General features: G+C 37.8%; 1 protein-coding gene across 1 annotated transcript in view; it reads right to left on the bottom strand.

The window, feature by feature from the left end:
- LUZP2 (leucine zipper protein 2) overlaps positions 1-21,625 on the bottom strand; it is a 69,550-nt gene extending 47,925 nt beyond the window's left edge. The window contains exons 1-3 of the mRNA XM_015825618.1: positions 21,572-21,625; positions 20,391-20,465; positions 19,499-19,663 (exon numbers count right to left, since the gene is read on the bottom strand). Coding sequence (XP_015681104.1) covers positions 19,499-19,663; positions 20,391-20,465; positions 21,572-21,625 — 294 coding nt within the window. The remainder of the gene's footprint in view (positions 1-19,498; positions 19,664-20,390; positions 20,466-21,571) is intronic.
- Between the last annotated feature and the right edge of the window lie 6,296 nt (positions 21,626-27,921).

Here is a 27,921-nt window from a genome sequence, read left to right on the forward strand (position 1 = left end):
GCCCCTCCTCACTTGGAGATACTTCCTGGAAGGGAACAAATCCCTTTTCAAGTATGAACTGGCCACAAAAACCTCAAAGCATTAAGGAAGCTGTTTGTGTTCAACTCTTCCATTGATTCAATTTTACCCTCTGGTATTTGCCGGGGGGGGGGTACTTCCTAGCAGACGCCCTGTCAATAATGCCACAATACAACAGCACAACAGCACAAAAGCCGAAGTGGTCAAACCATTGCTGACCATGAAACAACTAGCTGCTCCCGTTACCACAAGCACGCAAGCAAAGCCACCTGGACAGCACAGCAGGCACTGAATTCAGGCAAGCTCTAGAGAAGGATGAGTGGTTCCTTAGCCACAAAAATCTCTGTTCAATGAACAATGGACTGCCATGGGCAGGGGGGAAATTATACGTCCTCACAACCCAGAGTTTAAAATTCATGCAACTCTGCCATTACTCAAAGCTAGCTGAACACTTTGGGTTCATGAAAACCCTCCACCTAGTAAAGAGACCATTCTGGTTGTTGTTGTTAGTTGCAAAGTCATGTCCGACCTATCGTGACCCCATGGACAATGTTCCTCCAGGCCTTCCTGTCCTCTACCATCTTTTGGAGTCCATTTAAGCTCATGCCTATTGCTTCAATGACTCCATCCAGCCACCTCATTCTCTGTCGTCCCCTTCTTCTATTGCCCTCAATCTTTCCCAGCATTAGGCCCTTCTCCAGTGAGTCCTTCCTTCTCATTAGGTGGCCAAAGTACTTGAGTTTCAACTTCAGGATCTGGCCTTCTAAAGGGCAGTCAGGGTTGATCTCCTCTAGGACTGACCGGTTTGATTGCCTTGCAGTCCAGGGGACTTGCAGGAGTCTTCTCCAGCACCATAGTTCAAAGGCCTCAATTATTTTGTGCTCAGCCTTTCTTATGGTCCAACTTTCACATCCATACATTGCAACTGGGAAAACCACGGCCTTGACTATACACACTTTTGTTGGCAGGGTGATGTCTTTGCTTTTTAGTATGCTGTCTAGATTTGCCATAGCTTTCCTCCCCAGGAGCAAGCATCTTTTAATTTCTTGGCTGCAGTCCCCATCTGTGGTGATCCTGGAGCCTAGGAAGATAAAATCTGTTACTACCTCCATTTCTTCCCCATCTATTTGCCAGGAATTGAGAGGGCCGGATGCCATGATCTTGGTTATCTTAATGTTGAAACAATTCTGGTAGCCATCCCTAAAGAAAGACATTGAAAGCTATGTGGCCAGTTGCCTCATTTATGCAGCAGCGAAAAGGAGGCAAGGAAAAATGCCTTTTACAGGCAGTAGCCAGCTCTTCAGCACCCTGGAGAGAGATTTCTATAGATTTTATCATGGAACTACCAGAAAGTGCTGGAATACTGTCATTTGGGTAGTGACAGATTTATTCCCTAAACAAGTCCACTTTATACCTTGCCAAAAAATCCCAACTGCTAAAGCCTTAGCTAAGATATTTGTGCAGCACATCTATCTACTGCATGGAGCCCCACAATGCATAATATCAGATAGGGGGGTCCAGTTCACCTCAGAGTTCTGGAGAGCCTTTTTGGACCTGCTAGGTACAGATCAAGGCCTGTCATCTAGTTATCATCTGCAAATGAATGGGGGACAGAACGAACAAACTCAGTACTAGAACAATACCTGAGATGTCCTTACAGCTGGCTTTTTCAGTTGCAGATGCAATAGAAGAAATCAACCCTCCAGCATTATGGAACTGAAATGCACTTTGAGATGATCTTACTGCATAAGCAATCTTATCTGTGTCAAGCATCAGGAACCCCAGTAGGCTATGTGATTTGGCATGGCTTGGTTGCTACACTGGATCTTCACTAGAGGCTCTCTTATATAGGAGTTAGCATGACTCGAACCTTTGTGGAATACTATTACGAAGCCATATATGACTTTTTTTTTTGCCCACTATCAGTATTCAAATTTTATTTTACACACCTGGAAGTTCACACTCTTTTCCATACTATGCTTCAATGGACTCTGTTGGTGTTTGAAGTTGAGCAGTTATTGATAGTTATATATCAAGTTTATTTGCCCTAGGAACCACTAGTTTATAACTTAATTCTCACATCAACTGTCCAGACAATCTCTGTATCCAACAGCAACCAACATTTTGACATCATCAACAGCAAGCAAACTCCCAAGCAAATTCTGAAAACAATATGGATCCAACAGATGCCTAGAACAGATTGTTTTATCAGTTTCCCAGCTTTGCAAGGTTTATCTTACCGGTCAGGCAAAAAATAACCAAGAAATCTTCTGACTACGAGAGGGTCACAGTCCAATTATTATTCAATCATATGCATGGGGATAGTTATCAGCTTGGAAAATTCATTGTTATAACGAATAATATAAAATCCTGCACTGTTCCTGACTGTCAGTTTAGTGTGGACCTCAAACCCAGGACAAGGTATCAGGGTAATCTGGTGCCACATCTGAGATCACACACTCAATCATGGTGGACTATCGATTGGAACATATGGTCAGTAAGATGGAATTCAACAGATTACCATTATTCTATTGCTATGCCCTCTAANCTCTCTCTCTCTCTCTCTCTCTCTCTCTCTGTCTCTCTGTCTCTCTCTCTGTCTCTCTCTCTCTCTCAAACTGCTTTCAAACTGTTAAGTGGGTAGGAGCTAGTGCAAATAACAGGGGCTCACCTTGTTGTATGATGCTTGGGTCTCAAACCCTTGCTGTCACCAGCTGGCAAGCTCAGTATCTTTAACAGCTGAGCTACCATGTCCCCATGAATACAGCAACACACCCTAATAATAGTTACTTAGGCTAGTAATATCCAGACAATGACACTTACTCAATTGTTGATATTCAATAGAAAAATTTGGGATATTGAAAAGGAGAAGATTTGTTCAATTCACAGATAAATGACAAAATAACATTTCATATTTGGAATAAAGTTATCTATTGTTTTTTAAAAAAATGGCAAAATAAGTTCAGTAGTGCAACTCCACATCAGTACATATAAAATATATTCATATATTTTCCAAACACAGCATAAAGTATGAAGATGTCTTACCCCACTAAAGCCTTTCCCAAAATATCTGGCAGATATCAGATTTAGAAAGTCTGCTCAATTCTATTTTAAATTCTAGTTTTCATCAGAGCAATAGCAATCACAATTTCAAGAATTATGATGAAAATCCCATTTAAGGCAAGGGAGCTGAAATGGTTGTTGGTTTGCTTCTGTGTACAATTGAAGAAGCTGGTTGTTACGTATAAAACCCTGCATGGTATAAGACAGTGGTGACGAACCTATGGCACGCGAGCCAGAGGCGGCACTCAGAGCCCTCTCTGTGGGCATGTGCACCATTCCCCAGAGATGGCAACTGTCCCTCTTCAACCAGCCACCCGCTAACTTGCCGAGGTCCCAAGTGGCTGGATGCATCCCAGCACCCATGTGTTCGCTGGCCTCTGTGTGCAGGGGCAGATGGTGTCAGGCAGCAGCCGCCCCAGCCCCTGCCTCACCTTGCACTGTGACAATGGCACCCCCACCCTGCTTCGCCTCGTCTTGCCTCACCCTGCAGGATGAGCATCCTGCCCACCGCCCCACCTGCCAGAGACCCCCTGGATCTTCCCCAACCCTGCCTGGCCCCCACAGGCGTCCCTCCCCACGAGCAACATTGAGGTGATCATACCCACCTTGGCCACATCAACCCAGTTTGCTATGATCACCACAGCCACACCCACCCAGTGGGCCACGCCCACCTGGCACCCGGTGATAAATAAGTGGGTTTTGGGTTGTAGTTTGGGCACTCGGTCTCTAAAAGGTTCGCCATCACTGGTATAAGACCTGGTTACTTAAAAACGTGTTCTGGGTTCCTTTCATCGAACAATGTCATCTTTCAGGATTGCAGAAGTGAGCCTTCTTTGTAGCAGTGCCTATTGTCTGGAATGTCCCCAGAGATGTAGATGTCCCTACTTTGCTGTTGTCAGAAAAAACACAAAGCCCTGATTCTTCTGGTAAGGAAAATTGAAAATTGAAAATTGAAAATTGAAACCCCTCACTTTATTGTGCTCGCTTAACATAGTCTCAAAAGTGATTTTTCCAAAAGGCAACTGGGCTTTCTGGGTTGTTTTTTTCTTTGAAAATGTTTCACTTACCATCCAAGAAGCTTCTACAGTTCTGAAGTAACTTCTTGGATGAGAAGCAAAATGTGTTCAAAGAAAAAAAAAAACCAAGAAAGCCCAGTTGTCTTTTGGAAAAAGCACCTTTACGACAACCATGATCTGCATGATTGAGAATCTCCACAGATACTTGCTTAACATAGTTTTGAAAAACGTTTTATAAGTATTATTGTAATTTATTTGATTGCTGTGAGCTGTCCTGAGTAACTGAGAGTTAGGTGGCATACAAGTTTAATATATTATTATTATCTACACAAAAATGTGAAATCATGGCTTATGATTATTATTGCCTTACTGAAAGAAAAATCTATAATGGTAGATTTTTTCTCTCTCTGGCAATGACAAAATAATGTTTACTGAAGAATGGAGGAGACTAAGAACCTTGTTTTTGTGTTCTGAAAAAAAACCCACAACCCACCTATAATTATGCTCTATTTCAAAGCAACTCTGCAGGCAAGCCTCTGCTTTTGTTTACATTCTTTGTTTCCTGTTAACTCTTCAGCCTTGAAGTAAAACTGATCATCTTCAAGGCAACTCTGTCTAAATGTGTGTGATGGAAGCCCGAAGCAGGATACTCAACTGTCTCCCCTCTATTTTCCGTTTTGACTGAATGTCCTGGAAAAAGAAAAAGAAAACCCATACTCCTAAGGATGGAGAATGTCAGTTTTGCTTTCATCTTTCTCCCTACCTCTCTTTTACACACACACACACACACACACACACACACACACCACCGTAAATATGCCAAAGAAAATTCTTCCCCATTGGCAGCAGTTACATCTGTGACCAAATGGGCAAACATTACCAAAGAGAAAGTGGGATGCTTGTGTTCAGAGTGCACAACAGACACTCTCTAATTCTTGTAGAAATGCCCATACGGTCTGATTTAGTATTAAGTTAGAAACTCTTTGAGAAAAGAAGCTCCCTCCCCTGCATCAATGCTATCATGAACACTCATTTTAAAAATAAAAAGGAGCAACCTCAGATCTTTATCTTACACTTGGAGGCAGTGACTTCCAAAACTTCCAAAACGTTTGCCAGGAACACTACAAAGATATGTCAAGGAGTCAAAAGGGCATACATTTCCTTATATATGCATGCATGCATGCATGCATGCATGCATGCATACATACATACTGTAAATCTCAGTGAAATATCTAGCAAGATATACGTACACCTGCATGCCTCTGTATTTCTATTCAGACACACCCAAAGCAATACTAATAACGTATTATGTATAATGTCTTTATATTAATATATTATGTGCTAATAGAACACATAATACTTCCAAAAATGTTGCTTGTGATAAGTTCCTAGAATCTTCTGCAACAGTAATAAGTCTTGTAGGAACTGAAATAAAAACAGCTGTGTCACATTGTCACAATTTTAGGGATCCAATTTGATTGTTTTTACAAAATAGGTAGAAGTCTTGCTGCCTCTTGACGATGCATATAAATATGCTGCTCCTTCAACAAATATAAACAGAATAAGACTCATATTGCATTCCTGAAGTCTGTCAAGAATCACACAGTCATGAAAAATGAACATAGGAAACATTTTATAAAGCAAGGTCATTTCAGCTGTCAAGCTCAGGATGTCAACTAGTCCAAAATTTGAAATGGAAAGTCCCTAAAGCAAGCTGACTTGCTCATGCTTGGCCTGTCTAAGTCTTAATCGGTTTGGCCCTGGGCTGTCAAAATGCTGCCCTATGGAGTATCACTGCACCTCCTTCTTTTCTTTCCTTTTCCCTGATAGCACAATAGCCCTATAGACAAGGTTTATAACCCAGTTGCTTCTGAAAATATTGAAATGACTGAAAAACTCTCTGTGGCTGGCAGTCATATCATTTTCCTGGCTTTCTCAGTTCTTACCAGGAATATTAGTCCTAGGAATTATATAGTTTGGGGCTTGTTATGTACAGTAACATCCCAGAGACAAAGCAGTCTGGAATATTTACTGTATGCAGTGGTGGGATTCAGCCGGGTCACACCAATTTGGGAGAACCAGTAGTTAAATTTACCTGAATTTGGAGAACTGGATGGGTTCTGGAAATTGTCTAGGCCTCAGAGACCTCCCAGGCCTAGAACCGCTCACTGGAAGTGCATAATGCCACTTCCGAAAGTCCATTCTAGACATCAGAGGCCCAGGCTTGCATCACTCAATAGAACTGGTTGTTCAGGTATTTGAATCCCACCACTGACTGTATGCCTTGCATTATTTATACCTGTAACCTATATCAATATCAATACATGAAATTATACAAGCTAACCAACAGGAAATCAATACAGATCTTCAAGAAGGGCCATATACCATCCGTTTCCTTGCATCTTTTTGCATGCTAACTACTGTATTTTGCACTAATTTCAAATATGCTAGCCCCAAGTTCAAAGCATTATACTAAGCAAAACAGGTTATAACATCAGATATAAATGGGTTAAAATATGCCTGGCCATAGCTGCTATCTATAAATCTAGTAACTAGTAAGATTGAAGCAACATCCCCAGACTGATCTTTCAAGCAGAGGACAGCCTTGTCCAAACTAGAAGGAACTGAAATTCTGAATTTCAATTTCCTATTGGCTAATAGTACCGCTATCTTGCTTGCATTTTATTTTACCTTGTTCTAGCTTTTTTTTCAGATTATTGTTAAACTGATCACTTCCTTGGTAATGAGCAACAGTTCTAGATATAATTAGAATACCAATGATTCCCCATTCCAAAGCCTCAAATGGAAGACAAGATTTATCCAATGTAACATCAAAGATCAGTGCCTAGATAAAGTAGTAGCACTCCAGCAAAATTATCTGGATAACCATATTCTATAGAAAGCCTGATTAAAATGGATCCATAAAACCAATTTCATTTGAATGTATCTGAAACTGAAAGGTTGTGCCTTCTTGATAATCTTTTCCAGGCTACTTGATCTGAAATACAGTTTCTTTAATACAGTTATTTAGATATTGGGACCACATTTTTCCCTCAAGAATGTATTGATCACTACCCTTAACCATGGAGCAGTCCCACCCTGAAAAATTAAATTTGCCAGAAGTGATGAGTTTGTTAGTTGTGCTTCTCATCATTCAAATCCTCAAGAGGTCCACATCCTCAAGATTTATAAGCTGAAAAGAAACAAAGGGAATGGGAAAAGTGGTTACTAAAGCATATCTCTATCTCCTGCACAGCTATGGAATTTAAGTAGAAACAGAACCATTCAACTTTGTCTGCAAAGTTGTCTGCAAAGAATGATGCAATTTGTTTCACATTGTTCTTCCTTCCTTCTGTATTTTAATAAAGGAGACGTTGTGGAGTAACAGTGCTGGTTAACGAGGTCCTCCATGAGCACCTGTATAAAGGGGTTTTGGTGTATTTGGATGACATCTTAATCTACACCAAAACGAAAGCTGAGCATGTCAAATTAGTCGGAGCAGTTCTGAATAAGCTCCATGCAGCCAAGCTCTACACCAAGCTTTCAAAATGCGAGTTCCATAAAGAAAAGATTGATTATTTGGGCTACCGTATCTCCCACAAAGGGGTGGAAATGGACCCAGATAAACTGCGAGCTGTACTGGAGTGGGCACTGCCATGCACCCTGAAGCAGCTGCAAAGTTTCCTGGGCTTCATTAACTTCTATTGACAATTCATCCCCTCTTTCGCACAGATTGCATTCCCCATTACTAACTTGCTGAAAATGAAAGGGGAGGACAAGCCAAAACCGAGCCAGCAATTGAAGTGGATTATGGAATGCCAGGCAGCTTTTGAAAAACTAAAAAGACTTTTTTCCACTAGCCGGTGCTCAAACACCCAGATCCAGAAAAAAGCATTTGTCATCCAGGATGATGCCAGCGACATAGCGGTGGAGTTGGTGCTGCTCCAGGAAAACCAGGAAGGCCAGATGAAACTGTGCACCTACACCCCAAAGAAACTCACAGAGATCCAGAGATCCAGCAGTCTGGGACAAGGAGGCATACTTTGTGTTGGCCCCTCCTCACTTGGAGACACTTCCTAGAAGGGAACAAATCCCTTTTCAAGTATGAACTGGCCACCAAAACCTCAAAGCATTAAAGACCCCTAGGAAGCTGTCTGGGTTCAACACTTCCATCGATTCAATTTTACCCTCTGATATTTGCCTGGGGGGGACTTCCTGGCAGACGCCCTGTCAATAATGCCACAATACAACAGCACAACAGCATAAAAGCCGAAGTGGTCAAACCATTGCTGAACATGAAACAACTAGCTGCTCCCATTACCACAAGCACGCAAGCAAAGAAACTACCCCACCTGGACAGCACAGCAGGCACTGAATTCAGGCAAGCTCTAGAGAAGGATGAGTGGTTCCTTAGCCACAAAAATCTCTGTTCAATTAACAATGGACTGCCATGGGCAGGGGGGAAATTATATGTCCCCACAACCCAGAGATTAAAATTCATGCAACTCTGCCATTACTCAAAACTAGCTGGACACTTTGGGTTTATGAAAACCTTCCACCTAGTAAAGAGACAATTCTGGTTGTTGTTGTTGTTAGTTGCGAAGTCGTGTCCGACCTATCGTGACCCCATGGACAATGTTCCTCCAGGCCTTCCTGTCCTCTATCATCTTCTGGAGTCCATTTAAGCTCACGCCTACTGCTTCAATGACTCCATCCAGCCACCTCATTCTCTGTCGTCCCCTTCTATTTCCCTCAATCTTTCCCAGCATTAGGATCTTCTCCAGTGAGTCCTTCCTTCTCATTAGGTGGCCAAAGTACTTGAGTTTCAACTTCAGGATCTGGCCTTCTAAAGGGTAGTCAGGGTTGATCTCCTCTAGGACTGATCGGTTTGATTGCCTTGCAGTCCAGGGGACTTGCAGGAGTCTTCTCCAGCACCATAGTTCAAAGGCCTCAATTCTTTTGTGCTCAGCCTTTCTTATGGTCCAACTTTCACAGCCATACATTGCAACTGGGAAAACCATGGCCTTGACTATACGTACTTTTGTCATTATTATTATTATTTATTATTATTTATTAAATTTATATCCCGCCCTTCTCCTTGCGGACTCAGGGCGGCTAACAATCGGATAAAATACACAAATAACATTACAATTTAAAAATTAGTTAAAAAGGAAATATTTAAATTTAATCTAATTAAAATATAATTAAAACCCCTCTAAAAGTTTCCCCTAGGCCAGTCCCGCAAGCTGGAACAACCATGTCTTAAGGGTGCGGCGGAAGGAAGGGAGATCAGGGATCACCCTGATCTCTGGGGGCAGTTCATTCCAGAGGGTGGGAGCTCCCACAGAGAAGGCCCTCCCCCNCAACACCGCCCGCGCGGCCGCATTTTGGACTAGCTGGAGCCTCCGGGTGCTCCTCAAGGGGAGCCCCATGTAGAGAGCATTGCAGTAGTCCAGGCGGGAGGTGACAAGGGCATGAGTGACCGTGCGTAGGGCGTCCCGGTCCAGAAAAGGTCGCAACTGGTGAATCAGGCGAACCTGATAAAACGCCCCCCTGGTCATGCCCCCAGGGTGATGTCTCTGCTTTTTAGTATGCTGTCTAGATTTGCTATAGCTTTCCTCCCCAGGAGCAAGCATCTTTTAATTTCTTGGCTGCAGTCCCCATCTGTGGTGATCTTGGAGCCCAGGAAGATAAAATCTGTCACTACCTCCATTTCTTCCCCATCTATTTGGCAGGAATTGAGAGGGCCGGATGCCATGGTCTTGGTTTTCTTAATGTTGAAACAATTCTGGTAGCCATCCCTAAAGAAAGACATTGAAAGCTATATGGCCAGTTGCCTCATTTGTGCAGCAGCAAAAGAGAGGCAAGGAAAAATGTCTGGCCTTTTACAGGCAGTAGCCAGCCCTTCAGCACCCTGGAGAGAGATTTCTATAGATTTTATCATGGAACTATCAGAAAGTGCTGGAAATACTGTCATTTGGGTAGTGACAGATTTATTCTCTAAACAAGTCCACTTTATACCTTGCCAAAAAATCCCAACTGCTAAAGCCTTAGCTAAGATATTTGTGCAGCACATCTATCTACTGCATGGAGCCCACAATGCATAATATCAGATAGGGGGGTCCAGTTCACCTCAGAGTTCTGGAGAGCCTTTTTGGACCTGCTAGGTACAGATCAAGGCCTGTCATCTAGTTATCATCTGCAAATGAATGGGGGACAGAACGAACAAACTCAGTACTAGAACAATACCTGAGATGTCCTTACAGCTGGCTTTTTCGGTTGCAGATGCAATAGAAGAAATCAACCCTCCAGCATTATGGAACTGAAATGCACCTTGAGATGATCTTACTGCATAAGCAATCTTATCTGTGTCAAGCATCAGGAACCCCAGTAGGCTATTTGATTTGGCATGGCTTGGTTGCTACACTGGATCTTCACTAGAGGCTCTCTTATATAGGAGTTGGCATGGCTCGAACCTTTGTGGAATACTATTATGAAGCCATATAAGGCATTTTTTTTTGCCCACTATCAGTATTCAAATTTTATTTTACACACCTGGAAGTTCACACTCTTTTCTATACTATGCTTCAATGGATTCTGTTGGTGTTTGAAGTTGAGCAGTTATTGATAGTTATATATCAAGTTTATTTGCCCTAGGAACCACTAGTTTATAACTTAATTCTCACATCAACTGTCCAGACAATCTCTGTATCCAACAGCAACCAACATTTTGACATCATCAACAGCAAGCAAACTCCCAAGCAAATTCTGAAAACAATATGGATCCAACAGATGCCTAGAACAGATCGTTTTATCAGTTTCCCAGCTTTGCAAGGTTTATCTTACCGGTCAGGCAAAAAATAACCAAGAAATCTTCTGACTACGAGAGGGTCACAGTCCAATTATTATTCAATCATATGCATGGGGATAGTTATCAGCTTGGAAAATTCATGATTATAACGAATAATATAAAATCCTGCACTGTTCCTGACTGTCAGTTTAGTGTGGACCTCAAACCCAGGACAAGGTATCAGGGTAATCTGGTGCCACATCTGAGATCACACACTCAATCATGGTGGACTATCGATTGGAACATATGGTCAGTAAGATGGAATTCAACAGATTACCATTATTCTATTGCTATGCCCTCTAATGCTAGCTTACTATACCACAGAGAAGTTTGTTAAAAAGGGCTGGGAGAAATGAATCTCTCCCTTTCTATCAATCAGGTATCTGACTGATGCCACATCAGTGCTTTCACTGAAGATTGCATCCTGAATAAAATGCTTTACTAGTGTAGTAATTGACTTTTGTTTTTTCTTTGTTTTGTTTTTAAATAACTGGCTGATACCTTCCTGCTTTGTTAGCCCTATGTTTTATATTGAACTGCAGTATAATGATTTCTTTAGAAAAGTCCATTTATTCCACAATACTGCCTTTTCTTTCTGCTTATTGTTCTTGCTGGTATATTATTGCCTAAAAGCTATACATTTGCATGTAACAAAGACACATTACAAGCAAAATACTTTTGAAAGAAGGCATTTCAAAGACAAGGATTTTAGTCTATACATTCATCCATAAATTGTTTCAGCCTGTGTTATTTACTCGCAGATATATTCTGTTCACATTCTCAATTCCTTTGTCATTGCTTTTAATTGCACTAATATATTGATTAAAATAAGTTTTTAATTTTCATGTCTTTGTAAGCAAACTCAATTATAAAGTAATGTAAAATTTGGATAGTAATTCCAATGAACACTTTGTTCTGAGAGATATGATCAAATCAATTGGATTTGATCATTGGATTTTAGTTTCTTCAGTATTTCTCTTTAAAAAAAAATGATATGGACTGTTGTTCAAAGATGAGAAAGTAAAGAAAATCCCAGTGGACATACATAAATCTTTCAACAGATTCTAATCAGGTGTTTGAATGCTAAGCATGATGTTATATGCTTAGAAGAGGGGGGACATGATAGCAGTGTTCCAATATCTCAGGGGCTGCCACAAAGAAGAGGGAGTCAAGCTATTCTCCAAAGTGCCTGAAGGCAGGACAAGAAGCAACAGGTAGAAACTAACCAAAGAGAGAAGCAACCTAGAACTAAGGAGAAACTTCCTGACAGTTAGAACAATTAACCAGCGGAACAACCTGCCTCCAGAAGCAGTGAATGCTCCAACACTGGAAGTTTTTAAGAAGAGACAGCCATTTGTCTGAAATACAATTGGCAACTAAATTAACCTAATCCACACAGCAAATTCATGAAGAATCTTGCAGGAAAAAAAGGAAGGCTTAAAAGTTAAGGAGGGCAAGTTCTGTTTTAGCCTGTTTTAGTCCTCACCCAATTTTTAATGTATTTATTTATTCAGGACATTCTCCTCTCATAGGTCAATCTCTGATTCAGCCTCAGACACAGTCTAATTCTGTGGCATTTATCTCTGGAACTGGAGCCAAAAGGTATGATGGGGGCAGGAAGGAGCCAAACATGTTGCATATTGTACAACTCACAGTTCTTTGAAAGAAATATGTGTTTGTTTGTAATCTTGACTTGTTAGCACGTGTATATTTGTTTTCTTAATGTTTATTAGAAACAGAAAAACAAATAGACAGCAACTCTATTTTAACAAAGCAAAAAACAAAAACCTCAGGGGGCTTTGTTTGATACATAAATTCCTAGATTTGCTTTCAGGATTATCTTTTTTTAAGTTTCAGTTTTGTTTTGTTTATATATACAGAATATATAAATTATATACATTCTATATAAATTCACAGAACTTTGGCCTGTTCTTACCAAGACATCTATCTATCTCAGAACAATATTCTGCCAAAAACTTACCTCTGAATTGAGGCTTACCATATCTCTACAGAGACAAAATGCATCTTAAAAGCAATTCCTTGTCATGAATGGTATTATCTATTAGATGTGAGAAACCTTACTGACAGAGTTTCATAGCAACATCTTGGAAATATTGCCCAATTTATTTATTTTTAAGAAAAAAGAGATTTTGACATGTTTTACTAAGGACTGTTATATGGAGGTTAAAAGAAAGTATACACATTAAGAGAGTTTGAGATTTGTACTTTATGTGAGAGAATTCCCCACCCCAATAATTAAATTTATATTGTCTTTTCTTTTCTGTAGAGAAGAATGTTCTGAACAAAGGGTCAAAACCTGAATTTAAATTGGGATATTATGATAAATGAAATGATCAGCAGCAGTTCCATTTTTAGCAAACAAAAATGATTTATTTGAAAAATAGATTGTAATTTTAAGAACAAATAGAGATTATTCCAGATCTCCCAAAGGTAATGACAATGGAGCAGATCAATTATTTAGCAGTAATAAGGACTGAACTGCGATAACATTCCAACACTGATCGTATAGATTAGTGATTAGAGGTACTGCTTCACTGATGTTTTTCCTGCATTTACTTTAATTTTCATTTAGTTGCTTGCTATTTAGTTGTTTTTCTCCCAAAATGTAAAACTGACACAACAGTATCAGTTCAACCGTACCATCTCTTTATTTATCCCCCCCAAAAAACTCTAAAAGAGTAGTACCATCTTTCATTTCCCATATGTTAATGATATCCTAAAGACATCATTAAGAAGCTCTTTGTCTGGAACTTTTTCAGATGAAAAAAGAGGTATAAAGAGGGAAGTTTCAAAAGGATGGAGAAATATTTAATAATCAAGCAACAGCACTCCAGAGCAGTAAGACAGTCCATAACTACCAACAAAAGAAATTCTAAAACCTTTTCTTCTTTTTCTGTCCCCCCTACCTGTTTGCATTTTTAATTTGTTTGGGGCTATGACTTTTCTATTTTTTTTTTAAATTTAATTGTGCATGCAATCAATACTCTGAGAAGAAGGTAGAAAGATCCTTTTCCAAAGAGAGAGAGAGAGAGAAAAAACTTTATAGGAAATGTCCATGCACATATTGGAGAACTGCATAATAATAAATAATAATAATAATAATAATAATAATAATAATAATAATAATAATAATAATAATAATAATAATAATAATAATAATAATAATAATAATAATAAAGTTGGAAGGGACCTTGTAGGTCATCTAGTCCAATCCCCTGCCCAGGCAGGAACCCTACACCATTTCAGACAAACGGCTGTCCAGTCTCTTCTTAAAAAACTTCCAGTGTTGGAGCATTCACCGCTTCTGGAGGCAGGTTGTTCCATTGGTTAATTGTTCTGACTGTCAGGAATTAAATGATAAAGAACAGATTCCCTTAAGACAAAAACAGCAATGTAGCTTTTCAGTTTCTACACTCTCCATCATTAAAAGATATTGATTTTTTAAATTACAGTAAAAAAAAAAACCACAGGCTAATCATGGAAATTTAACAAAGTTAAATATAAAGTGAATGTGTTCCTTTTAAGCAGCTCCTCCTATCATTTTAACTACTTGTTTCAGACTGCTCTCTATGTTGTTGATATGCAGTTCTTAATAAATTAAAAGTAACTAATATAATCCTTTATTTCTGATGGCAATTACTGATCTAGTCAGTCCAATTCTTTTGCAAGAAACAGTGAGTGTACTATCGATGATGTTTGGAGCAAAAAGTTGTTCCAGAAGTGAAAACACTGGAAGTTTTTAAGAAGAGATTGGCCAATCATTTGTCTGAAATGGTATATAGATTTCCTGCCTGAGCAGGGGGTTGGACTTGCAAGCAGTTATCCTGTTATCTTTTTCATAAGATCATATTAGGAATTGGTTATTTTTAAAGCTAATTAGCCTTAGACATATAAAGAACTATTCCATTCTTTAGTTTAATCATTTTGGTTTTTCCCCCCCTAAAAATGAATTGATATATGCACTTTTAAAAATGTGACCGGGACCATTATAAATGTAATACTTGTGAATCTTGCCATTTTGATAAGCAGCAACTAGATTGACTTGCATCACAGATAGTATCATTTCAAGGGTTTTTTTCATCTGGTTTATACCTTATGGTCTGTTTCAGTGTCATAATATAGTATAATAGTTCAATAATATAATTTGGTTGTGATGAGTATAATTCAAACCTGGATCATTACTCACTGAGAACAAGTACTACAGTACAGTAGCAGACTTCAAGAACTGTAACTACGGGTAATATATATTTACAATAAGATCTCTATGAACAAAGCAGCAAATTCATGACCCATTTTTTCCCCAGATACATGCATGACATGGTCTAGTCTCAGCAATATCTCACAAGCAATCACATTTCTCAGTGAAAGATATTGAATGAACATGTTATGAATTACAATCTATTGATTATTCTGAACCCTGGAGAGAAAGTCTATAACGGTGTTTCAGAAATGCTGCCTAAGGAGACATTTTGAAATGAATCTAGGAGACATTGTTGAGAATAGACCTTGCTTAAAAAGAAAAAAAAAACATTTCTGAAAAACAACTTTGCCAAAAGAAGGCAAAGATAGTACCAATAGCAATAAGCATCCTGGATGCAATCCCAAAACATATGGAGCACCACTTAAAAACCTTGGGGAAATCTCGATGCAAATGAAGATCAACCCCAGGTACTGACAATTGTGATTTCACATTGTTGTGTATATACTAATAGTAATAATAAGGATAATACTACTAATAATACTTTTATTGCTGCTGTAGCATTTTGATTCTAGAAATAATTGAAATAGTCAAAGGCCAAATAACTCTCCTTTAGATACACTATATACCAAATAAGATGGAAGGCTGAAGTTACAATTTTCTGTTTTTCTATAGAAACAGCCTTGAATTTGTTATGTTTAACAGGCAACAATCTCCACCTTATTGATTAAGAACCTTATAATTAAATATATTCTGTCCAATTTATATGAGAAGTTGTTTGGGACAATTTACTTCCATCTCGGATGGCTTGTTTAAAAGAGATGACTTTATGATGCATGTATCATGTTTATAAATATCACCATTTCTAAAATCCACAATTACGCAACCATGAAACAACATTTGAGACAAAAGTTGACAAAGTAAAAAGGACAGATAAAAGTAATTGTTGCCAACACCAATTGAAGAAGGCAGTATGAACTTTGAAAAGCCCTGTAGAAGAATTCCATTTTATCTGCCTTATGAAATGAGTGAGGCATAAACCAGATCTTCAAGCACAGGCTTGAAACAGGGTCCTGCTATGGAAAAGCTTTGCCTCATGGTCTCCAGTCAGGTCATTTTTTTGTAGGTACAAGAACCATTCCCAACTGGAGCAAATACATTGGATGAGGAAATTCTACCCAGGAGTAGTGATGGACTTCAGAGGTTAAAACCAGCACTTTGAAACTGGTTAGCATAGATGCAATGTATTACATACTATAGTGGCTGTCAGCCACCAGTACTGAGCAGTCTTCAAAGTCAAGCATATGTAAATGCACTAGTCTAACTGGACAGTATAAAAGCATAAAAGCATGCATTATTGTTGCCATTCTACTCCACTGTCACCAACTAGTGCTTATCCCCTTAGGAAAGAGCAAACTCACTGTAAATCATGCCAGTATGATTTGCCCAGTACCTTGCAGCTAGGAGATAAGATCAGGCAGCATATAGTTCCCACATTTAGATTCTGACAAGAATAATTTATTAGAATGATCAATTCTGCTTCTATCAAATGCCTTGAAATGTAATTGAGGCCTCACCAATTCCTCAGAAATGTTATTATTGTTTCTCTTCATATTTGTTTTGCCTAATTGTAGAGTCTGCTGGTTTTAAGCTGTGCTTGCCTAGTTCTTACAGAAAAGCTTATCAATGCATAATGTGAAGAGGAGTTTGTTTTTTAGCCATATTTTGTTCATCCCTATTTAGCGCTCAGAGGGAGTAATTGGCCCAAGATCACTGAATTGATTTCCATGCCTACAGGAAAACTAGAAGCTGAGTTTTCTTGCTTCTGGTCCAGCACGTTACTCACTACATCACACCCTCTCTCTACCACCTCATCAACAATATTCCCTAAAAAGGGAATAAGGGATAGACTTAAGATAATAGTTTTCTGAGAGATTCAGGGAAGTCTTCTTCAAGAGAGGATGCACCACCCCAATAACCTGAAGTAGCCTAGAAAACCTCCTATCTACTTCATCAGAATCTACCAAAAGGAATCCCAGATTTCAGAAAATGACATTGCCTCTGCTACCACTTCAGTCCCACCTATGAAGAGTTAAATTTTGAGTGAACATTGTTGGCCTTATTAGCAACATGTTGCACAATGGCCTGTTGCAGACCTTCCTGCCTATTCATCCTTAATAGTAGGGGACTGATTGTATAAAATTAATGAAGTACTTCTGTTTAAGAAATTTCAGCTCTGACTGCTGAGGAAAGAAACATGTCATAGGTGCTTCACAAGAGAATCAGGAATAATATTTACTCAGCCTTTTTTTAAAAAATCTGGTTTTATTCTGTTTTTTTCCTATCTTATTTGCACAAAGTTAGACAGAAACATGATAGATAGACACACTGATGGATAAATAGATGATAGATAGACAGATGATAGATTATGATGATAGTTAGATCGTTAGATAGATAGATAGATAGATAGATAGATAGATAGATAGATAGATAGATAGATAGATAGATAGATAGATAGATGTAGTCATTTACTTATTATCACAATTGAGGCCAAAATTTCTATTGCTAAGCAAGACAGTTGCCCCATTTTATAACCTTTCTTGCCACAAATGTTAATTGAATCACTGCAATTGTTAAGTTAGTAACACAGTTGTTAAATGAATCTGGCTTTCCCAATGATTTTGCTGGTCAGAAAATCACAAAACGTAATCACATAACCCTGGGATACTGCAAGCTTCATAAATATGAGCCAATTGCCAAGTGTCTGAATTTTGATCATGTGACCAAGGGGATGCTGCAATGGTCCCAAGTGTGAGAAACAATCATAAGTCACTTTTTTCAGTGCCGTTGTAATTTCAAATGTAATAAGTCACTAAACAAAATATTATAAGTCAAGGATTACCTGTAGATAGATCCCTCCTACCTTTAGAATGAAAGATGACAATGAATATCTCTACATAACTGAGACATATTCAAGTAATTACTTACATGACCAAAGTTCCTATTGATGAGAAAAGGTTCAATGCCATTGGTCCATAATACTAACTCCATATGTTCAGGCACATTATTGGTAGAAAACCATAGTTTAATTAGGAGTTATTTCAATATATTTGTATGGGAGGGAAGTAATGATGTCTGAACTCTCCTACAAAAGTATGTCTGTGACACAGGACAACAATCACAGTGTGAATAAAGCATTCTGAAATAATCTGATTGCTAAGATAACTTTTGCTGGACTCTAGATGTGCACAAAGTACCTGGCTAAATAAATTGAGTTTGGAAATAGAAAACAATTCTAAAAGTGCCTATACATCATGGCTGAAGCATACTGCTTAGCATAAAATTATCAACTGCATATTGACACAGCAATCATAATTATCCTAGTTTGGGAACCATGTTCAGCTATAGTCACAATACACGTATGGCATTTTATTGCTCTGACTTATATTAAAACACTATTTAAAGTGACTGCCAGTTTATGGGGTAATAAAAAAATCAAAATAATGGAGAATATTTGTAGCTCATGGTTGAAATGAGGAGTCATTGGTACTCTCTGAGCTTGATAGTTTTCTTGCAGATGTTTCATTACCCAAACCAGGTAACATCATCAGTGCACTGATGATATTGCCTAGTTTGGGTGATGAAAACAACCAAGCTCAGAGGACACCAAGCGCTCCTCAATTTAAAATAAACAATACTCTGTGGACAGTAATAAAACAGAATTGTGTCAGGGCCAACATGTGCCATTGATTTTAATGGCAACCATTAACAGCTAACCTTTTGCTGGATAATACTTTTTTTTTCAATAAGCACAAATAATAGGATCTGAATTTATAGCTATGACCTTTTCTGGACTCAGAATTTAAGCACGGGAGACCCTAGCAATTACTTGAATGGAAATTTCCTAGCTGTGACTTTCAGGGCAAAAGGGAAAAAGCCTAGACTGGGAAGTAAACAAAATAAACAAACAAAGAATCTGGAAGAAAGCACTAGTATTGTAACAAAACAGCATGGCTGTTTGTTTGTATGAGGTCACCAGGAGATGAGTTTAACTGACAAGAAACTTTATTGAATCAATGAATGGAATAGTATAGAAGCGATTATTTACTGTTATAGTACATTTCTATAGTGTACTATATATAGTAAATGAGATATATGTAGCAGACAATAAATACCCAAAATCTTATTTAAACAAACAAACAAAGCTTAGTGGAAATAAAGATAGCTTTAGTACTGCCTTTAAAATTTCTGCTGTTTTAATAAAGTTTCAGTTTTATTTTGCTAGAATTTTGAGATTTAATTTCCATTTTAAAAAAAAGCAAAGCCAGATACCTTGGGGTTTGTCACTTGAAGTGGAGCTTTTGAACCATTTCTAAAAGAAGATGTCTGTCTGTCGATTGATCTTGAAGGGATTATATTGGCAGTAGGAGACTTAGTGTGTAAAACCGATGAGAGGCATAGTTGTACAGTCTCCTTCAGAGCTTTCAGCTGTGATTCCTGGGAGGAAATATCACGGGATTATAAGGAATAATTTATTCAGGCTTTTAAAAAATCCTAATTTCAACCAAATCAATTTCACCAAATAAATGATCAGATACAATGCATTTAAGGAAAATTGAGACTGGTAATAATAGATAAAAATATGTTGTTCCTCACCTCAGCTGTGCAGGGACCACTCCCTGGGAAGGGAAGGGCATAGTACAGGGATAGGCAACATTGGCTCTTTTATGACTCGTGGACTTCAACTCCCAGAATTCCTGAGCCAGCATGGCTGGCTCAGGAATTCTGGGAGTTGAAGTCCACAAATCATAAAAGAGCCAAGGTTGCCTACCCCTGGCATAGTATGACAACTGTTGCAAAGAACATTGGATTAGCTAGACACGCTCAGACAAATGGTGGGAGTAACTCACCACATTGAACCATAATATGGTTAGTTTGCTTTTGGCTTAGCATGTGATTTAAAAACCCACAATTTATAATTTAGTGTTCACTATGAATTAACTCATGGTATCTTTTTCAATATTGCATAGATGAAAGAAATAATGGCTCAGTGGGATGTCTGGACTCGACATGGTAGCTTTCACTTTTCAAAAGAAACATTCATTACAGGTAAAATCAAAATTATGGTCATGTTTTTACAAGAATAAGATTTTTAGTTCTAAATTAGGGTGCCCAAAAGCTGCTTATTAATAGAGCTCACAGATATGCTGAGAAGACTACTTACTTTGTCAAGAGCTGCTTTTTCTAATTCTTCCCTTGCAATTGCTAGTTTTTGTTCCAAGTCTGTAAGCTGCTGGGCCTGTGGGAAATTTAAAAACAAATTAGCTAATATAAATTATGAACCAATTTTTCACACACTAAACTCATCTAACATATCTGGAAGAAGAATAAGGTAACTAAAATAGATCAAACATTGGGGTAAAAATCTTGACAATGTAATAGTTTCATTAGGGAATATCGGGGAGTGTGGAGGAAAGACATAAAAAGGAAGATTTTAAAAAATTCTGATGATTATTTTATTATCAATTTCAAGGGACCAGAAAATATTCCATCTTGTGTTTAAATATTTAGAAATTTCATTGAAACACATACAGTGTGTGGTAATGCTTTCATAACCCTGGATCACAGGAAAGTATTTTATTCATGTAAAAAAACTACAATTCACGTACATGTGAAAAGACAAATTTTCTCCATTCTTTTTCTTAAACAAAAGAACTGAAAGATCGTAAGTTTTTGCTTAACTGTTTCTGTAGGCTGCATCATGAGTCTCCCTATTTTATTCTTATCCATATATTAGAATCTTGCAGGGAGAAAACCAATCAGGAGTCATAATTTGAAAAAGGGAAAATAAAGAATTCTTCTGGCTTTTCTTTCTCTGATACCCCTTCTCAGTTTGTAAGAGGTATGTTAATTATTTCATAACTTTTTCTTCACTCCATACATTTTGATCTTTGCTACCAGATAGACAGTGATTTCATTTTGTATAATCAGCTGCTTTGCAATATTTCTGATTGTTCTCTCAGCATGAAACAACTGCTATGTCAGTTGGCCAGTCATTTTATAAAAGATTTATGGAGACACACCATGCTTTCAAATGGCTTGTGGAAAATCTGCCCTTTGGGGCAAAACTGACAGGACAACATTCTGTCCACTGATATCAAGGCAACATTACTAAGTATGGAATGAAAATGCACACGATTGAGCATGCCAAAAAAAAAAATATCCAGATATAAGAGAGGGCCCTATATAATTAGCAACTTCTGACATTAGTGAATCAATCTCTAATGCATCATTGACAATAACACCAATACAGCCATTCCTTATAATAAATAGAGCAATGCTCCTTGTTTGAGCTTAGTGTCATTAGGACTGGAAACCTATGCTTTGAAATTGGTTAACTATTACTCCAGCAACATGAACACTTGGATCACCTACAATCCATCCATGTTGAACTACCATGGGTACTACTGGTATTTTTTTAAAATAAATATGACTACCACAGTGATTGGTAGATAACTGCCTTTATCCCCAAATTTAAATAATTTTATGGTTATGTCTAATGTTTATGTAAAAGGAGTGGGGAAACGATAGTGGACCAGATGGTTATGTTGGCTAAAAGAAATTTTTATACAGCACTGGACATTTTTAGCATATGAATTGCTTTGCAAGGTTTTATCTCACAAGTCATAAAGGACATTGCATTTAGGGCTCTTCGCTAAACATTGCCAAACAAGCAATTACTAGAGTTCATTGCTAATTTTTCCCAAAGTTACCACCATCCAGATGTCTGACTTTCATATTTCCTTTATAAAATTATAGCAAGAGACAGTTTCATCTTTTATATTTTAATGTGTCATTATGATAAGCCAGTGGATGGAAGAAAAAACTGGAATGGCTTACCTTCTACCACAATTAACAAAACATTCAAAGCAAAATAAATATAAAACTAATTTGGAATCCTTCTACAGATATGGCGAGTAAATTAAGACAGTTAAGGGAAAAGTTAAATTTTTTGGTAATAGTGCAAAACTATTAAGGGATGCTTCATTTAATGAAAATTTGTGCACAGCATCTCTTGATAGCTGCTTGATAAAGCAATATGATTCCCTGGCCAGTTTTTAAAATAAAGTGAAGTTAACACTTTTCTTTGCCTTATATTACTCTGAGCCTCTCATCCAGTTTCCTAGCAACTAGGAGAACTGGACAAGAAGCTTCAGATGTAACATACTTTGTTGAGGAGAATTGTGTCCCATCCTTGACTGAACAAGAGGACTTGCAATCCATCTGTGGCCTCCAGGGGCCTTGTTGGGGCAAAATTCAACTGCTTAGTACAGGCCTAAGGACCTAGGACCTAAAGAATTAACCATAGTCCAGGCGTACATTATAGTTGCTCTCAAACCATGCAAATCTGGACTAACTTGACTAAAATGTAACTTTGTGTAATTTTTTTTATAGCTCAGTTGGCAGGTTTCAGAAATGAAAATCAGAATGAAGAGTCAAGTAAGAGTTAGGAAGTAAAATGAGGGATGTTGCTTTTGTCTGCAGCAGAATAGTTGGAAAAAAAATGAAACATGAATAATTTCTGAATTTCTACATACATATACTAGAATACTAATTAATGATTTGAATTTGTTCGCATAAATAGATAACAATTTAAAATATTCCTGGTGAGCAGTTTTGTATAATTTAGGACTACATTTGTGGCAAGTGTCCAGATATACCAATTTTACATAAACCAGAATGTTCTAGATAAAGTACAGAAGTGTCCAACTTTAGTTTCAGTTCCAATAGGAAATGTAAATTGAAAAAAAAGAAGATGATAGTTCAGCTATGATGTTGATGATAAGTCAATTCATGCATATAGGTATATACTTTAACATTTTTTGTATTTGCTAAACTGGGGAAGATCATTTTTATCAGATTTAGAGACGACATAAAATTGGATCTGTAACTAGTAACCTGGAAGGTTGAAATAAAATTCAAATCAATCCTAATAGATTAGAAAAATGAGCTGAACATAAAAGTATCAAAGTTGTCAGAAAAAAAACCTCTGCATATATCTTATGCATGTATTTTGAATGGGGGATACCTAACTTTGTAACAGTATTAGTGAAAAAAAGATCTCGGAATAAGTGTATTACAGGGGTCACTAAGTGTAATGTAGCTGGAAAAAAACATGGGAGTAAAAATTACATTTTATTATATTGTAGTTAGCCCTCACCACCAACATTGTCTGAATGTCTAGTTATCACAGGTCTAGTTATCACAGATAATAAACAGGTTCACAGAAGGACAATAAAGAATATCAAGAATAATTGAATAAAGCATGGATATAATAGAACTCAATATCTAAAATGCTATAGTACAGATGAAATTCAAAAACTGTTCTTTGTCATTCTAAAGTGAAAGACACAAACAAATGCCTTTAAATTACAGAAGGACATATTCTGGTTCAGTAATAGAAATAGCTTGATAGCAGAATAGTTTGATGGTGGAATCAGTTTTCCCAAAAAATGGTGAGATCCCTTCACTGGATATATTTAATGTAAAATTTTTATTATTTTCATCATAGGAAAAAAACATCACAAATATTACACAGTACTATATGAAAACCCACCTCCCACCCCCCCGGACTTCCCAAACCTAGTCCCAGGATAATATTCAAATATAAGTAAACAAGTATTAATATCTCTAACTCCACAAAGTATCCTTCACTGGATATATTTAAATGGTGGCTAGAGGTTCTTCTTTCAGAAATGTTTTCCTTTGGATTCCTAACCAAGTGGTTTCACCCAATGGCTTAAATAGTTTGACCACCAATGGTCAAACTATTTTCTACAGCACCAAAAGGAAAGACAAGAAACAATGGTTGTAAACTAACCAAGGAGAGAAGCAACCTAGACTAAGGAGAAAATTCCTAATGATTAGAGCAATTAACCAATGGAATAGCTTCACTTCAGAAGTTATGGGTGCTTCATCACTGGAGGCTTTCAAAAAGAGACTGGACAACTATTTGTCTGAAATGGTATAGGTTCTCTTGCCTGAGCACGGGGTTGAACTAGAACACTTCCAAGGTCCTTCCCACTCTATTATTCTATGTTCTAAATGATTGCTTTCAATTGTATGAACTATGCAATATTGGTCATTTAGTCAATCAGCAGAATTGCAGGGATTTTATTGTTATATGTTTGAATTTTTAATGGCTGATAGGTTTGCTCCATTTAGTGCTATGAATTGGTGCACCATATCCATAGAAGTTAGTTGAATAATGAAAAAAACAATGTATACTTTTTGTACAGTACATCTATTGATATACAGAGTATACACAATTTAAAACAGTCAAATGTGGGAGGAGGCAAAAGTCAATATATTGCACTGGCTTTGCAATTTAGTCTCACATATTTAGAGAATATCACACTAGGGAAGTTTGAACAGAGTTCAGTAAAATAAAGTGAATTTCATAATTCTCTTGCTTTCAAAATATCCAAAGCTTCCATTACATTTTTCTTTTCTTAAACATCTATCATACTTATAAAATCATTTTATAATTTCATAGGCAGTTTGGTTTACTCTGCCATGTAATTTTATAATTACATAATCCAAGGCTTCCTCTAATTTAAACCAGTTATACATACAAGCAAAAGTTGTTTTAAATAAGTGNGTGATTGAGGCTAATGTCTGAATATCTTGCATAAATCCCATTTTGTTCACAGACCATTGAATCAAAAGGGTAGTAATATCAATCTTGCTGCCACTTTACTTGTATAACCACTTTACTTGCATTCTTGTAGTGAAAAGCTATTTGGTTGAAGAGATTGGTCATTTAGACATAGACCATGTTTAAAACATCAACTTTTTTTTTTAAAAAAAGAAAAATCACTAGATTATGGCAACCTTTATTCCTGAATTCTCTTTCAAGGCTGTTGAGTTGTTGGGGGAAAAATACAAATTACTGATTTTATAAATTATGGTGCTTAGGTCAACGAAGCATGTACTAGTCAATATATAAAGATGAGTCTGGTTTGGATTCATGATAAATTCCCTTTTGAATAGGTAAATTTGAGTCAATTGCTAGTTCAGTTTAATCCATCTCAGAAATTTGTTTTAAAGTTAAAGAGAAAGTGAGCAATCATATGCTATTCTGAGTCCTTGAGTTGCAACAGAAATCTAAAACGAATCTGGCATTATATTGGTTTTAAAACAAAATTAGTTTGTTTTAAATTCCTTTGAAAACCCCATTAAAGGCTTTGAAGTTCTTTAGTCAAAAACCTTATGGGATACAGCTGGAAGAGAGCCAAATGTACATTTATAAACAGTGGTGGTGAAGCTTTCAAATTCTCTTCAGAGGCTGAAAGGAACCAGGACAGAAGTGATCTAAAGAATTAAAATACTAATAGTTCACTAGGATACATCTCTCTTAAAATAAGTGAGACTGAAGAATATGGAGAACTCTAAGGAATTGTAGTTCAATGACTAAAATGTTTTCTAAATCAATCTTTAACTTTATTTGGTATTTTTTTAGGAATACTCTGCACTGAACTGAGTAAATTGCCTGTATGAGATTTGTTTCAGGACTGAGAACAAAATTAATAATTTAAAAATTAAATATTTATAGCTTGCCTTTGGCGGCCACAGAGAAAGCTTGCTTACATCGTGGGAAGAGAAGTTGCTATTAAACTAAGTTATCCTAAACTAAGACAAAACGGTAAGAGAAAAGGTAAAGAGGGAAAGATAAGTCAGAAAAATAAAAAAGACTAAAGAAGAGAAAAAGCGAAGAGGTATCTGCAGAGCAGAGAGGAGAATCGGCTGTGGGAAAGAGAGGAAAGATGACTGAGGGCAGCGCAATGACTGGCAGAGAGGAGAAACAAGAGAGCTGGTGAGATAGTGGAGAAGGGAGGAGAGCAAACCAGGGAGAGAAGAGGAGAGTTTACTGTGAACCATCCAGGCAGCCCTGTTTGCTGAAGGAAGCAGATCACTGGCATGACAGATGGGAGCCATGTGGTGAGGGTGGTGGAACACTACAGCACAATAGACCAGGGCCTACAGACAGCAGCAGAGCAAGTGGTACGGACAGCAGTAGACCAGGGCCTGCAGCCAGCAGCAGACCAGGTGCTACAGACGGTGGTTGAGCAAGGCCTACAGACAGCAGCAGACCAAATGTTATGAATAGTGGTAGACTAGAGCCTGCAGATCACAAAAACAAAAAAAGGGATTTTCAAACAACAAACTCATGGAACAGGTGACTGATACTATTGTGGTATGCAATACATGTTCCATGTATGTGCTTATGCCCAAAGAACACCCAAAGTATACATGCATTAGATGTAAACTATGTAAACTATTGGCGGAAAAAGTAAGGAACTTAGAGGTAACTCTAGCCAAACCCCAACATAGAAAAGAAAGCTCTACCTAAACCGAACCAATTAATGAAGAAATAACTCCCAGAGGATCTGATCCTACTGATAAACCCTTGGAGGAAAACAAATGGAGGTATGTCACACATAGAACAAAACAATACTCAAAGAAAGAAGAGCATACAACTAACAAACACCTTCTGCCCAATCCAACCCAACCAGAAACAGCCCCACTAAAACTGAGCAATTGATTTCTCCCCTTAGATGGAAACATGCAGACCCAAACCTCCCTGTCAAAGAAAACATGCAGACGCCTAGCAAAGAAACAACTTCAAATATCCCTAAACAAGTCACATCAACAAACACACCAGAGATAAACAGAAAAGCACCCCAGACTGCAGTCCCCCAAAAAGGAAGGTGAGTGTTGGTAATAGGAGATTCTCTCCTCAAAGGAACAGAATCATCCATCTGCAGACCGGACATACAATCCAGGAATGTATGTTGCCTCCCTGGAACAAAAATCAAAGATGTGGCTGAGAACCTAACCAAAATAATTAGGCCTACTGATTACTACCCTTTCCTCCTCCTTCACATTGGGATGAATGACACAACAAAGAACCTGAGTACAATAGTGAGAGAATACATACATCTAGACAATAAAGTTAAGAATCTAGAAGCACAAGTAGTGTTCTTATCCATACTCCCAATAAAAGGCCAACACCCATTGAGGGAAAAAAGAATTCTAGGAATAAACAATTGGCTAAAGGGTTGGTGTCACCAAGAAAACTTTGGTTTCCTGGATCATGGACTGCATTTCCTACGTGAAGGACTCCTAGCAAGGGATGGGCTGCACTTCACAAAAACAGGGAAAATGTACTTGGAAAAACACTGGGCCAACTCATCAGGAGGGCTTTAAACTAAAATTGAGGGGGAGGATGACCAAACTTTAGAATCTCTAGAACCCAAAACCAATCATAAATCCCAAGAAAACAAATCAAACAATGAGTAGGCAGAGACGAGAAAAAAGAAAAACCCAAACAACAATCAGGAGATGCAGGAAACATGCCCAAGAACAGGCATAAAAGTTTTAAATGCTTATATACAAATGCTCAAAGCTTCTGGAACAAACAGGGCAAATTAGAAGCAATAGTATAGGAGGGATGGTATGACAAAGTTGGTATTACAGAAACTGGTGGGATGAAACCCATGAATGGAATGGATTGATGGATGGATACAAATTGTTCAAAAGAAACAGGTCTACAAAAAGAGGAGGGGGAGTTGCACTATGTGTAAGAGAACACTACACCTCTACAGAAATGCACATGATCCAAGATAAAATCTCTCCAGAATGTATATGGGTGAATATAAAAGAGAAAAAAGTGACATTATCATAGGTGTATA

Source organism: Protobothrops mucrosquamatus, unplaced genomic scaffold (assembly GCF_001527695.2).
Source record: "Protobothrops mucrosquamatus isolate PMUCROS unplaced genomic scaffold, P.Mucros_1.0 scaffold2720, whole genome shotgun sequence".
Taxonomy (NCBI): Eukaryota; Metazoa; Chordata; class Lepidosauria; order Squamata; family Viperidae; genus Protobothrops; species Protobothrops mucrosquamatus.